General features: G+C 43.0%; 1 protein-coding gene across 3 annotated transcripts in view; it reads left to right on the top strand.

The window, feature by feature from the left end:
• The window catches only part of LOC110490170 (copine-8), a 125,232-nt gene that overhangs the window by 80,799 nt on the left and 28,582 nt on the right, over positions 1–15,851 (top strand). For all 3 annotated transcript variants that reach the window (XM_090200262.1, XM_090200261.1, XM_090200264.1), the window contains 4 exons: positions 2,977–3,018; positions 5,809–5,884; positions 12,509–12,562; positions 12,716–12,777. In XM_090200262.1, coding sequence (XP_090056388.1) covers positions 2,977–3,018; positions 5,809–5,884; positions 12,509–12,562; positions 12,716–12,777 — 234 coding nt within the window. The remainder of the gene's footprint in view (positions 1–2,976; positions 3,019–5,808; positions 5,885–12,508; positions 12,563–12,715; positions 12,778–15,851) is intronic.

Genomic DNA, 15,851 nt, shown 5'->3' with positions numbered 1-15,851 from the left:
GTGTGTGTGTGTGTGTGTGTGTGTGTGTGTGTGTGTGTGTGTGTGTGTGTGTGTGTGTGTAGTTTGGCCAGCAAGATTACCCTGGCATTTATTGGTTTGCGGAAGTGTGTGAGGGCCATGGTGATCATCTATTTTTTTTCAACAATTTGAGTGCTTTGTAAAAATGATTTGGTGACAGGATCTAATCTGCAAGAGGAGAAAACAGTTTTTTTAGATGGACTCCATTTTGTAAGAATCCCCATGCATGCACGGAATTCCTTGGTTGCTAAGGTTGCTGTGAACCTATTAAATGCAAATAGAAGTTATTATAATGAACTCGAACAGAGAAATGAATGCTTGGTCTGCTTATGAATAGCCTTCCTCTCTGCAATCATCATTCTCCCTCAGTGGAGAAGTCAATTCACATGCCTGACTGACAGACAGGTGTCATGTCCACACTCAGATGCATTGGCCCTTAAATCCAGGGTGTAAGAAGCTGCAATAGTTTGATATCGAGTGAGTGTGTGTTTGATATCGAGTGTGTGTGTGTGTTTGATATAGAGTGTGCGTGTGTTTGATATAGTGTGCGTGTGTTTGATATAGAGTGTGTGTGTTTGATATAGAGTGTGTGTGTTTGATATCGAGTGAGTGTGTGTGTGTTTGATATCGAGTGAGTGTGTGTGTGTGTTTGATATCGAGTGAGTGTGTGTGTGTGTTTGATATCGAGTGAGTGTGTGTGTGTGTTTGATATCGAGTGAGTGTGTGTGTGTGTTTGATATCGAGTGAGTGTGTGTGTGTGTTTGATATCGAGTGAGTGTGTGTGTGTGTTTGATATCGAGTGAGTGTGTGTGTGTGTTTGATATCGAGTGAGTGTGTGTTTGATATCGAGTGAGTGTGTGTGTGTGTTTGATATCGAGTGAGTCTGTGTGTGTGTTTGATATCGAGTGAGTCTGTGTGTGTGTTTGATATCGAGTGAGTCTGTGTGTGTGTGTTTGATATCGAGTGAGTGTGTGTGTGTGTTTGATATCGAGTGAGTGTGTGTGTGTGTTTGATATCGAGTGAGTCTGTGTGTGTGTGTGTGTTTGATATCGAGTGTGTGTGTGTTTGATATCGAGTGTGTGTGTGTGTGTGTTTGATATCGAGTGAGTGTGTGTGTGTGTGTGTGTTTGATATCGAGTGAGTCTGTGTGTGTGTTTGATATCGAGTGAGTCTGTGTGTGTGTTTGATATCGAGTGAGTCTCTGTGTGTGTGTTTGATATCGAGTGTGTGTGTGTTTGATATCGAGTGTGTGTGTGTGTGTTTGATATCGAGTGTGTGTGTGTGTGTGTTTGATATCGAGTGTGTGTGTGTTTGATATCGAGTGTGTGTGTGTGTGTGTTTGATATCGAGTGTGTGTGTGTGTGTGTGTGTGTATATCGAGTGTGTGTGTGTGTGTGTATATCGAGTGTGTGTGTGTGTGTATATCGAGTGTGTGTGTGTGTGTGTGTGTGTGTGTGTGTGTTTGATATCGAGTGAGTGTGTGTGTGTGTGTTTGATATCGAGTGAGTGTGTGTATAGGATCTGCAATCCCATCTCAGGGATTGTGTTTGTATTCATCTCCAGTTGTCAGCGGGCTTGTTTGCCAGTGATAAGGCACAAATCCCCATATGGATGGTCTGAGCTTGTCAGGCTGCATTGATTGGAGCAGAGCTGGGCCCTGACTCTCTGAGTTGTTAGGAGGTTAGTTAGAGAGAGCTCATTGTTATCAGTGTGCGGAGAGTGTGTGGAGCCAAGGAAGCACAGAAATGAATGCTTACACACACACACACACACACTCATATATATTGATTTATGCACTTGCACGCACACACACACAGTGAGAGTGCGAGTCTCTGGGGGTCTGGGATGAGAGATAAGGTAGAACGCTAACAATTGGAGAGCTGTGTGTCCCCCTGCTGATAGTACCACCGCTGATAGACTCTTGTTAGACACACACTCCCACGCACACACACGCATACCTACTTCTCCCTCCACCCCAGGGACTACAGAAGAAGCAGCAAACCCATTGTCTGTCCTGTCAACTCGTCGCTCCTGTTGTCTTCAGAGCATCTTTAGGTTGTGCTTCAATACAGTAAAGGTCTTCCCATGAGGTAGTTAATCAATTCCACTGCAGTTAATATGAGCGGTCGTCCCCCGTGCTGTCCTCCTGCACAGTAGATGTGCTTCCCAAATGGCCCCCTACTCCAAAGTGCACTACTTTTGACCGGAGCCCATGGGCCCTGCTCAAAAGTAGTTCATAACAAATGGAATAGGATGCCATTTGGGAGGCAGTGCCGGACTACCTCCCTCAAGTCCCGGGGGGGTTTCTGGTTGATTACTACAGGGATGGATGGCTTTATCTCCTCAGCCTTTCAGTCAGCTTTGATGGATGGTGATGGGCTCATCCTTCACTCCATTTAGTAGGAGGCTGAGCAGAGTGCCTGTTTCTGTGTCTGTCTTTGTGGTCTGACAATGCCGGAGTGTGCCTCCTCTTATCATCGTACCCCTTTTTACGACCCCTTTCAGGAAACTCATTAACCTGTGACTTCTGACCCGGTGGTGATCTATAACTAATGATTACCTTTTCATCTAAGCAGCTGTTCATTATGTTCTTTCTTTTTTTTCCCTCTGAAAAGAGAGGTGAAATTGGTGCTGGGTGAAATACGCACAGCTACTTATCTCTTGGCTCTGGTGATGGAGAATGGCCACTTGTTATGGGAAAACGATTCTTCAGTTTGAGGGGATGGGTGATGGTGGAAGAGCACTGCTGTTCTCTCTCTAACGTTCGCTATTTTGGAAACCAATTATAGACATGATATAGATTACTGTAAACTATCCTCCTTCAGTAGACTGTACATTTGATCTTGAAACTAGTTTGGGGGGAATGTACAGTGTCATGATCATAGTTTGTGCTCATAATTGGCCTGTTAAAACGAAATAAATAGTTTTCTAATATATTGTTATTTTTCACCCTACTAGAACGATCAAGATAGAATGCTACGACTGGGACAGAGATGGAAGGTAATTTGATTTGAATCTTAATTGAAAAGCACCTTCATTAGCATGATTTAATCACTGTGTTATTTCAATGATGCTACTTTAACTAGTCCTAATCTATATTTCTAGAAGGTAAGGAAGCTGTGTTGGATGCTGACTCATTCAACTCATTCAACGACACATGTCGTTGCTGAAGTGGAGTAATTGGATTAGCTATAAACATAGAGGCGGGGCCAAGGGCGGAGCAGCAGTAGAGCGTCATCATTTCATATCATGGGTTTAGTGGGCAAGGTTATTGCAATGGGGGTATTTCTTTACAGCATACTCTCACTCCCTCTCTCATTTCCTCTTTATACCTGTCCGCATTATGTCAAGTGTTACCAAACATCTCTTTGCTTCCAAATTCACTTTATTTTAAGAAAGTTGTCCAGGTCCTGAGGCAGCAAATTATCCCCAAGCCTCAGGACCTGGATGACTTGCCTTAATAGAAGGAACCATGTAGAATACAGTAGAATGTCAGGCCATCCGTCTGTGAGCTGAAGCGCAGCTGGGTCATGCAGCAAGACAATGATCCAAAACGCCCAATCAAGTCTACATGAAAATGTCTTAAAAAACAACATATTTGAAGTTTTGGAATGGCCTAGTCAAAGTTCAGACCTAATCCCAGTTGAGATGTTGTGACAGGACATGAAACAAGCAGTTCATGCTTGAAAACCCAAAGATGTTGCCGAGTTAAAGCAGTTCTGCATGTAAGAGTGGGCCAAAATTCCTCCATAGAGATGAGAGCCTGATAAGTAACTACAGGAAGAATTTGGTCAGAGTCATTGCAGCTAAAGGTGGCACAACCAGTTATTGAGTGTAAGGGGGAAACAGACTTTTTCACACAGGGAATTGGGTGTTGCATAACTTTGTTAATAAAAAATAGTGAAAAAAAATATTTGTAAACCTCAGGTTCCCTTTATCTAATATTAGGTTTTCGTTGAAGATCTGATAACATCCAGTATCAAAAATCTGCAAAAATAGAGAAAATCAGAAAGAGGGCAAGTACTGTTCATGGCACTATACTTTCGTTTTCATGCTAGTGAGGGCCGAGAATCCACTCTCACATAGGTTGCAAAGGGCATCAGTGTCTTGTCAGCGCTATTTGCCAAGGCAGGATACGCTGATCGCAGCCCAATCCAGAAATCTGGCAGTGGCTTCTGATTTAAATTACATGTTCACAGAACCGTTTTCGATGAGGCTCTCTTGTTCAGATATCGGTAAGTGGACTGGAGGCAGGGCATGAAAGGGACAACGAATCCAGTTGTTTGTGTCATCCGTTTTGGGAAAGTATCTGCGTAATTGCACACCCAACTCTCTCAGGTGCTTCTCTATATCAGATTTATCATGGTCTGTAAGCTTGATTTCATTAGCATACAAAACATTATACAATGATGGGAGGACCTGTGTTTTCCTTGTTAATGCAGACAGAACAGCTCCAACTTCTTAATCATAGTCTCAATTTTGTCCCGCACATTGAATATAGTTGTGGAGAATCCCTGTAATCGTAGATTCAGATCATTCAGGCGAGAAAGAATGTCACCCAGATAGGCCAGTCGTGTGAGAAACTCGTAATCATGCAAGCGGTCAGAGAAAACTTTAAGCTTGTCTCTCAATTTAAAAAATGTGTCAATACATAATCTGCATTGCATAATGCAGAAAATACACGAGCGTTCAGAGGCCTTGCTTGAACAGTTAACCATTTTCACTGTAGTGTCCAAAACATATTTCAAGCTGTCAGGCATTCCCTTGGCAGCAAGAGCCTCTCTGTGGATGCTGCAGTGTACCCAACTCCACTACTACTACCACTCCACTATGTCTCCCTGTCATGGCTTTTGCTCCATCAGTACAGATACCAACACATTTTGACCACCAAAGTTCATTTGATGTCACAAAGCTGTCCAGTTCTTTAAAAATAACCTTTCTTAATTGACCCCCCCATAAACGTAACAGACAGACCAGGAGCTGTGCCAGGCCTGCCACCTCTGACTCATCCAGCTGTAATGCATAGAATTCACTGGCTTGTATGCAAAGCAGTAATTGTTTTTAAACATTTCCTGCCATGTCACTGATGTGTCGTGAAGGTGTTGTTTTATGAAGTTATTGTCTCTATATAGTTTTTTGGGGCCTTTTCCCCCAGCATTGGTCCTAGCCATATCCGCGGCAGCAGGAAGAATTAAGTCCTCCACAATAGTATGGGGCTTGCCTGTCCTAGCCACTCGGTAGCTCACCATTTAAGACTCTTCTAGCCCCTTCTTAGTAATGGTATCTGTTGCTTTTATACATGTTTTACTACTCAAAAGTCGTATTAATTCTCGCTCAAACTCCCGTGTCTTATTTTTCAAATTGGCATGTTTCGTTTCTAAATGTCTGCGCAAGAGTGAAGGTTTTCTGCAAGAGAGTAACGGTTAAGGTGATTGGATGTTAATTATTTGACTAGACTACCTGTATTTGACCTGTGGTGTTATTTCGCTGAATTTTATCTTTGGCAGTGAAACGAGGCTACTTTAGGCGAGGGGAGAAAAAAACCTCACCCAAATGTATAGCCCCGTTGGAAAATATAAATGTATTGTTTTAAAATGTGAAGCAAAAACAAAATATATAATCATCTATTTCTTTACAAAAAAAATGGACTTACATTTTTATTTGGTGTACCCCCGACGGCATTGCGCGTACCCCTACACTATCTGGAGAGGGTTGACTTTATAATGTGTGAGTTGTGTATTTGAAATGCTATGATTATACTAATGATTGTTTTGTGCGTTGTGTCCTAAGCCATGACTTCATAGGAGAGTTCACTACCAGCTACAGAGAGCTATCCAGAGGCCAGTCCCAGTTCAATGTGTATGAGGTAAGTCTGTGTCTGTCTCTGTGTGTGTGTGTGTGTGTGTGTGTCTACATGTGTGCATGCGTCATGTATGTGTGCTTGGTGGAATGGGATATTTATTTATCTCTATTCTCTTAACGTCACTCACCCACACAGAAGCACATTTAGTAAATCTCCTCTGGAGCGATTCGTCATGCCATTTCTCCTGGAATTGAATTAACGGAGTTTGACGTAAAGTGAGGAAATGTTGATGAATTGCCGGCCTCCACACTCCGTCTCCTAAGATAAGACTGAACAGTTGTTCATTAAACAATATTCTGAGTGGGAACCACACAGGGGGACCCTTATTTTAAGTAGTTGGTGTTTGTCTAATGGGAGAAGGAAGACACACAGACACACTGTGATTGTGTGTTGTCATTCCAGATGCTGGCACTGGGACATGAGAATCTATCATTTCCCAAGTCACAGCTCTTAGGTCCTCACATATTCTCTGGTTTGTTTTTTTCCTTCGCTGTAAATTGTACAATTTAGGAGAGGAGGTTCCACATCACTGCTGTCTGTGTGTTTGTGTATGTGTTCCTTCTTCCCTTAACCATCTGTCCAGCTGTTTAACAGTCATCACCCAATGCCCGGGATGGGGCCCGATCTATTGTACACACACACACTGCTTATGGTTGTCCATCGTGCCCAGCGATCACCATCTTCTCCTTTACTTGTGAAACACACACGCCGATTGTGAGAAGCTCCTGTCTCCTTGGTCCTCTCTGTCTATCTGTTGACTTGATGTGACATCTGCTCTTGCCAGAGTAGTTACTGAACACAACACAAGGAAAACCAAGTGTCACTGTCCTTGTCTGTGTATTTTTTATGGGCGTGCATGAACAACCATGGAGGGCGCGATAATATCCATTTTATTTTACAAGCCAGATGCAATAAAACAGCTAGTCTCCCCTTCAAAGGCAAATGTGCCCTTCCTTATTTATTCCCTCCAATCTCCACCAAGGATGCAGAGGGTTGTAAATCCTGTGTAAATTGGGCTGTGTCCCAAATAGCACCCTCTTCCTTTATTCGCCTTATTCTGGAACGTTACAGTTATGGTGGAGAGTTAGTTGCAATTGTGTTTCTATTTCCGGCAACATTCCCGTGACGCTAGCGCATGCAAAAGTGGTACTTTTAAATCAAATCAAATTGCATTGGTCACATACACATGGTTAGCAGATGTTAGTGTAGTGAAATGCTTGCACTTCTAGTTTTGACAGTGCAGCAATATCTAACAATTCCACAAAAGCGACCTAATACACCCAATCTAAGTAAAGGACTGGAATAAGAATATATAAATATATGGATGAGTAATGGCCGAGCAGCATAGGCAAGATGCAATAGATGGTATAAAATACAGTATATACATATGAGATGAGTAATGCAAGATATGTAACCATTATTAAAGTGGCATTATTAACGTGACTAGTGATCTATTTATTAAAGTGGCCAATGATATCAAGTCTATGTAGGCAGCAGCCTCTCTGTGTTAGTGATGGCTGTTAAACAGTTTGATGGCCTTGAGATAGAAGCTATTTTTCAGTCTCTCGGTCCCAGCTTTGATGCACCTGTACTGACCTCGTCTTCTGGATAATAGCGGGGTGAACAGGCAGTGGCTCGGGTGGTTTTTGTCCTTGATGATCTTTTTGGCCTTCCTGTGACATCGAGTGATGTTGGTGTCCAGGAGGGCAGGTAGTTTGCCCCCGGTGATGTGTTGTGCAGACCACACCACTCTCTGGAGAGCCCTGCGGTTATGGGCTGTGCAGTTGCCATACCAGGCGGTGATGGAGTCCGACAGGATGCTCTCAATTGTGCATCTGTAAAAGTTTGAGGGTTTTAGGTGACAAACCTGACTAACCGGTGTCTGTATGTAGCCTTGCTAATTTAATAGCCTCGCTACTGTATATAGCCTGTCTTTTTACTCTGTTTTATTTCTTTACCTATTCTTTACCTATTGTTCACCTAATACCTTTTTTGCACTATTGGTTAGAGCATTTCACTGTAAGGTGACAAATAAACTTTGATTTGATTTGAAACCAAATTTATTCAGCCTCTTGAGGTTGAAGAGGCGCTGTTGCGCCTTCACCACACTCTGTGTGTGGGTGGACCATTTCAGTTTGTCCGTGATGTGTACACTGAGGAACTTAACATTCCACCTTCTCCACTGCTGTCCCGTCGATGTGGATGGGGTTGCTCCCTCTGCTGTTTCCTGAAGTCCACGATCATTTTCTTTGTTTTGTTGATGTTGAGTGAGAGGTTGTTTTCCTGACACCACACTTTGAGTGCCCTCACCTCCTCCCTATAGGCTGTCTCGTCGTCTGCAAACTTGATGATTGTGTTGGAGGCGTGTGTGACCATGCAGTCATGGGTGAACAGGGAGTACAGGAGGGGGCTGAGCACGCACCCTTGTGGGGCCCCAGTGTTGAGGATCAGTGAATTTTAGTGAATTCTTTTGTTTCCTACCTTCACCACCTGGGGGCAGCCCGTCAAGAAGTCCAGGACCCAATTGCACAGGATGGGGTTCAGACCCAGGGCCTCATGCTTGATGATGACCTTGGAGGGTACTATGGTGTTGAATGCTGAGCTGTAGTCAATGAACAGCATTCTTACATAGGTATTCCCCTTGTCCAGATAGGATTGTGCAGTGTGATGGCGATTGCATCGTCTGTGGACCTATTGGGGCGGTACGCAAATTGAAGTACATCTAGGGTGACAGGTAAGGTGGAGGTGATATGATCCTTGACTAGTCTCTCAAAGCACTTCATGATGACAGAAGTGAGTGCTATTGGGCGATAGTCATTTAGTTCAGTTACCGTTGCCTTCTTGGGTACGGGAACAATGGTGGCCATTGTGAAGCATGTGGGGACAGCAGACTGGGACGGGGTGAGATTGAATATGTACGTAAACACACCAGCTGTGTTGAGAGCTTGATGGGTTTACCCTGACAGAACCAGGCAAAGTCCTAAAATCGATCCACATGACAAGCATTATATGTTCAGTACGAGGCTGTCACCAAAATTGGATGTAGAGGAGGAAGTTTTTAGAACAGCAATATTTTTGAACACCAACCTCTACGTCGATCTGAACGTACCTTTGGAGCCTCATACGACCTTACATCCCCCTTGGCTTGGCTACGATGCGCCACTCGTGAAGAAGTGTTGTGGGTTGGCCAGGCAGTCATCAGTGACGGGTAAGCCAAACGCTTGAGCACTTTGCCTGCTCTCATTTTGTCTCTCTCTTTTGCTCTTGTATCTAAGCACAGTCTCATAATAGCACAATGTATTTCCTCTACAACTCAATAAGAAATTCCCATTTTATATATACTTAATTATTATGATTATTCAATATTATTAGGAGTGTCCATGCAGTATGGGGTTTTGTTATGAATTGTCCATTTGACTTGTTTAACAAGCCATACTGATTTCTTAACAGATGACACAACAGGCAGAAGTGTTCACCAAATTGAAAATGGGGATTGGCCAACACACATGGAAGGAATGGATATGCCTTCAGAGAAGGATGCCCAAACCCAATGGGAAGGACCCATCTCTAAGTGATCATAACTACAGCTCAGGTGATCATGTAAAGCCCACTGCCTGTGAGGCAGGGACACAGTGCCCAGCAGCACCTCTCCTCAAAACCCTGCTGAGGAACGAAGCACTCTGTCAACTGCATACAGGCTTGTCTCTTGCTGCCTTTTCTACCCTGGCGGAACATCTTCTACCCATCTACAAAGGCAGCTTTCAGTTAGACCTGACAGACCAACTCCTGATGACACTGATGAAGCTGATGCTCAACTTGCTGCAGCAGTACCTAGCAGGAAGGTTTGGTGTTTCCCAGAGGATTGTCAGTCGAGAGATTAGTTATTGGATTGACATGATGGAAGAGAATCTGAGGGAGTATATTCCATTGTTGCCAAGGGAGACCATTCGTGCTACAATGCCACAATTTTTTAAGGACTGCTACTCAGGATCAACCTGCATTATTGACTGCTCAGAAACTCCTTTACAGAAGTGCAAGAATCGGGATTCAAGGGGAGAGTCGTTCAGCCATTACTTCGCCCAGAACACTATCAAGTACCTGGTGGCCATTGCACTTTGTGCTCTAGATTTGTTCATCTCCTCTGCATATGGAGGTAGATGTAGCGACAAATATATAACATCGGATCCTGGAGTAACTCTGTCCAAGCGATGAGGTCATGGCTGACCCGGGGCTTCACAATCCGTGATCTGCTACACGAGAGGAAGGTCAAATGAACAATTCCAGCCAATCAATCTCAAGTTTACATACACTCAATTAGTATTTGGTAGCATTGCCTTTAAATTGTTTAACTTGGGTCAAACATTTTGGGTAGCCTTCCACAAGCTTCCCACAATGCGTTGGGTGAATTTTGGCCCATTCCTCCTGACAGAGCTGGTGTAACTGACTCAGGTTTGTAGGCCTCCTTGCTCGCACACACTTTTTCAGTTCTGCCCACACATTTTCTACAGGATTGAGGTCAGGGCTTTGTGATGGCCACTCCAATACCTTGACTTTGTTGTCCTTAAGCCATTTTGCCACAACTTTGGAAGTATGCTTGGGTCATTGTCCATATGGAAGGGGCGGCAGGGTAGCCTAGTGGTTAGAGCGTTGGACTAATAACCGGAAGGTTGCAAGTTCAAGTTCAAACCCCCGAGCTGACAAGGTACAAATCTGTCATTCAGCCCCTGAACAGGCAGTTAACCCACTGTTCCTAGGCCGTCATTGAAAATAAGAATTTGTTCTTAACTGACTTGTCTAGTTACATAAAGGTAAAATAAAAAATAAACAAATAAAAATGGAAGACCCATTTGCGACCAAGCTTTACTTCCTGACTGATGTCTTGATGTTGCTTCAATATATCCACATATCCCCCCCCCACCCAATGTCATCTATTTTGTGAAGTGCACCAGTCCCTCCTGCAGCAAAGCACCCTCACAACATGATGCCGCCACCCCCGTGCTTCAAGGTTGGGATGGTGTTCTTCGGCTTGCAAGCCTCCCCCTTTTTCCTCCAAACATATCGACGATCGTTATGGCCAAGCAGTTATATTTTTGTTTCATCAGACCAGAGGAAATTTCTCCAAAAAGTATGATTATTGTCCTCATGTGCAGTTGCAAACCGTAGTCCGACTTTTTTATGGCGGTTTTGGAGGACTGGGTTCTTCCTTGCTGAGCGGCCTTTCATGTTATGTCGATATAGGACTCTTTTTTTACTGTGGATGTAGATACTTTTGTACCTGTTTCCTCCAGCATCTTCACAAGGTTCTTTGCTTTTGTTCTGGGATTGATGAGCACTTTTCGCAACAAAGTACGTTCATCTCTAGGAGACAGAGCACGTCTCCTTCCTGAGCTGAATGACAGTTGACGTGGTCCCATGGTGTCTATACTTGCGTACTATTGTTTGTACAGATGAACGTGGTACCTTCTGGTGGTTGGAAATTGCTCACAAGGATGAACCAGACTTGTGTTTTTTTCTGAGGTCTTGGCTAATTTCTTTTGATTTCCCCATGATGTCAAGCAAAGAGGCACTGAGTTTGTAGGTAGGCTTTGAAATACATCCTCAGAGAAACCTCCAATTGACTCAAATGATGTCAATTAGCCTATCAGAAGCTTCTAAAGCCATGACATCATTTTCCAAGCTGTTTAAAAGCCCAGTCAACTTAGTGTATGTAAACTTCTGACCAACTGGAATTGTGACACAGTGAATTATACGTGAAATAATCTGTAAACAATTGTTGAAACAATGACTTGTGTCATGCACAAAGTAGATGTCCTAGCTGACTTGCCAAAACTATAGTTTGTTAACAAGACATTTGTGGAGTGGTTGAAAAACTAGTTTTAATGACTCCATTTAAACTTCCGACTTCAACTGTATGTACATTGCAATTCTTTCGAATGAGCGGTCGTTCATGTGCAAAGTAGTCACATTTCCATGATCATAGTTACCAGCTGTATGTACGGAAGTGGAATTCCTTTGTCTGTCCCTTTTGAATTTGCAATTTTGTGTAACAAGCCGTCATATCAGTTTTGTCCACTAGGGACTTTTCATTGTGTTGTACTCAATGTGCAAGATATCATGTGTGTGTTTATGTAACTCTGTGTGATTGCTTATTTAGTTAGTAAATAAATAATTGAACCAATTTGTATATTGCTGATTCATCATTTATGCTAGGATTTATGCAGATTTCCAACCATTTGTCGACATTTAGAATGAAACTGAAGGTAAATAAGAATTCATGAAACGACTGTGACTGATGTAATATATATTTATATCTTTAGAGTTTAGTCGGGAGATGTTAAGTAACTTTTCCCGTGGTGTCCTAGATTGCTACCTAATTAATTGTCATATGATTAATTTAATTGCATAATAATTGAAAGCGGCATGTAATTATTTGATAAAATAACAGTCATCCACATTAATGATAGTCAAGATGTTTGCTTCCAGCGGGTTTGTACGGCCTGCTGACCTCCAAGGTTTAATTTAACGTTTGAGAGAGAGAGAGAGAGATCTTTGTGTATCATTGTTTTATAATCAGACTATCCATGTGTGTGTTTGAATTGTGTAACAAGGCGGCTGTTTTGTCTACAGGTTGTAAATCCAAAGAAGAAAGGAAAAAAGAAAAAATACCTCAACTCTGGAACGGTAAGCCACAACGGTCACTGTCCATTCGTTCTCTTTATCTTGTTTATGTTTTTCGCTTCCAGAACAGAGAACTAAAACGTTGATTTGAGCTTGGTTTAGTCATGGTCATTATTGTAAAAGCCCGTTCCATCCTTGTATCAATATTGTCTCCAGGTTACACTGCTCTCATTCCTGGTGGATATAGAGGTCACCTTCCTCGACTACATCAAAGGAGGGTGAGTGACAGAACCTCCAGCGTTCCCTTCTTTATTCATATAGAAAAGAGAGAGACGACGAGAAAGAGGAGAGAGATTGACAGGTGTGCAGATGTGAAGTCCGGTGGAGGGGGACGTGAGGAGAGTGAACTGTGTGCCTGTGTTCATTCTGTCCCTCTAGTCCATGGCTGAATGGGTGATGGTGGCAGTGTGCACAGTGGTGTGTTGCGGAATACCCACCCACTCACACACACACACACGTTATGACTTTCATAAGACTCACAGCGAAAGGCTAGTCAGGCTAGCTTCTCCAGAGCATGGGTTGAACAGTGAAACAGGGAGAGAGGGAAAGGTTTAGAGAGATGGAGAGAATCAGAGAGACCGAGAGAGAGAGAGAGTGAGCGAGGTCTATGAAGAAATGAGAGACACAGGATGGCCATTTTGACAGCAGCACTACTACAGTCCTCTTATGGCCTGTTCTTGGCAACACGTCTCATCTAAAGGTCATGGCTCATGTGTAGTATTGTACTACAAGGCGTGGCTAGATAGGGGAGCAGAATAACGTGGTGCATTGATGCTTACACAGTCTATGCTCTCTCAGTATTTTGTTGAGCATTTCAATTGTCAATGGCAGTCACAGGAGAGGAGAGTTTGGCTCTAACCAGAATAGAAAGAGGAGTGGGAGGCCCTGGTGCACAACTGAGCGAGAGGACAAGTACATTAGTGTCTAGTTTGAAAAACAGACGCCTAACAGGTCCTCAACTGGCAGCTTCATTAAATAGTACCCGCAAAACACCAGACTCAACGTCAACAGTGAAGAGGCGACTCCGGGATGCTGGCCTTCTCGGCAGAGTTCCTCTGTCCAGTGTCTATGTTATTTTGCCCATATGATTCTTTTCTTTTTATTGGCCAGTCTGAGACATGGCTTTTTCTTTGCAACTCTGCCTAGAAGGCCAGCATCCTGGAGTCGCCTCTTCACTGTTGATGTTGAAACTGGTGTTTTGCATGGAATAGCCTTCATCTCTCAGAACAAGAATAGACTGACGAGTTTCAGAAGAAAGTTCTTTGTTTCTGGCCATTTTGAGCCTGTAATCGAACCCACAAATGCTGGCGCTCCAGATACTCAACTAGTCTAAAGAAGGCCAGTTTTATTGCTTCTTTAATCAGAAAAACAGTTTTCAGCTGTGCTAACATAATTGCAAAAGGGTTGTCTAATGATCAATTAGCCTTTTTAAAATGATAAACTTGGATTAGCTAACACAACGTGCCATTGGAACACAGGAGTGATAGTTGCAGATAATGGGCCTCTGTACGCCTATGTAGATGTTCCATAAAATATCAGCTCTTTCCAGCTACAGTAGTCATTTACAACATTAATGTCTACACTGTATTTCCGATCAATTTGATGTTATTTTAATGGACAAAAAAAAAAAGCTTTTCTTTCAAAAACAAGGACATTTCTAAGGGACCCCAAACTTTTGAACGGTAGTGTCATAAAATAGAAGTTTGTCACATGCACAAGATACAGAAGGTGTAAACGGTATGGTGAAATGGTTACTGGCATATAGAAATGCTGTATCATTATTAGACGATGCTTACTTACCCAGACGCACATCTACAGTGCATTTGGAAAGTACTCAGACCACTTGACTTATTCCACATTTTGTTATGTTACAATCTTATTCTAAAATGGATTAAATCGTTGTTGTTGTTTTTTTTCACCCAATACCCCATAATGACAAAGCAAAAAGGGGTTATTAGAAATATTTAGCAAATGCATATAAAAAAAACATACCACATTTACATAAGTATTCAGACTCTTTACTCAGTACTTTGTTGAAGTAGCTTTGGCAATGGTTACAGCCTCGAGGCTTCCTGGGTACGACGCTACAAGCTTGGCACATCTGTATTTGGGGAGGTTCTCCCCATCTATTCTCTGCAGATCTTCTCAAGCTCTGTCAGGTTGGATGGGGAGCGTCGCTTCACAGCTATTTTCAGGACTCTCGAGAGATGTTCGATCCGGGCTCTGGCTGGGCCACTAAAGGACATTCAGAGACTTGTCCCGAAGCCACTCCTGCGTTGTTTTGGATGTGTGCTTAAGGCCATTGTCCTGTTGGAAGATTAACCTTCGCCCCAGTCTGAGGTCCTGAGCACTCTAGAGCAGGTTTTCATCAAGGATCCCTCTGTACTTTGCTCCATTCATCATTCCCTCGATCCTTATGATGTTGCCACCACCATGCTTCACCGTAGGGATGGTGCCAGTTTTCTTCCAGACGTAACACTTGGCATTCAGGCGAAAGAGTTCAAATTTGGTTTCATCAGACCAGAGAATCTTGTTTCTCATAGTCTGAGCGTCTTTTAGGTGGCTTTTGGCAAACTCCAAGCAGGCAGTCATGTGCCTTTTACTGAGGAGTGGCTTCCGTCTGGCCACTCTACCATAAAGGCCTGATTGTTGGAGTGCTGCAGAGATGGTTGTCCTTCTGGAAGGTTATCCCATCTCCACAGAGGAACTCTGGAGCTCTGTCAGTGACCATCGGTTTCTTGGTCACCTCTCCTGATTGCTCAGTTTGGCCGGGCAGCCAGCTCTAGGAAGATTCTTGGTTTTTCCAAACTTTTTCCATTTAAGAATGATTGAGGCTGCTGTGTTTTTTGGGGACCTTCAATAATGCAGACATGTTTTTTAGTACCCTTCTGTGCCAAAATTGATCCGTGCCTCGACACAATCCTGTCTTGGAGCTCTACGGACAATTCCTTCAACCTCATGTCTTGGTTTTTGCTCTGACATCCACTGCCAACCGGGGGTCCTTATATAGACAGGTGTGTGCCTTTCCAAATAATTTCCAATCAATTGAATTTACCACAGGTGTTTTTTTTAACTACATTTATACATTTGCAAAAGTGTCTAAAAACCTGTTTTTGCTTTGTCATTATGGGGTATTGTGTGTAGATCGATGAGGGGGGGAAAATGATTTACTCCATGTTAAAAGAAGGACGTAACAAAGTGTGGTAAAAGTCAAGGGGTCTGAATACTTTCTGAACACACGGTAGATAAGTGAATGCGTCACTATTGTCTAGACATGTACACATGTTCATGA

Source organism: Oncorhynchus mykiss, chromosome 15, assembly GCF_057628025.1.
Source record: "Oncorhynchus mykiss isolate SJ-2025 chromosome 15, ASM5762802v1, whole genome shotgun sequence".
Classification (NCBI taxonomy): domain Eukaryota; kingdom Metazoa; phylum Chordata; class Actinopteri; order Salmoniformes; family Salmonidae; genus Oncorhynchus; species Oncorhynchus mykiss.
The sequence above is the reverse complement of the archived record's forward strand: the minus strand, read 5'-3'. Positions and strand labels throughout refer to the sequence as shown.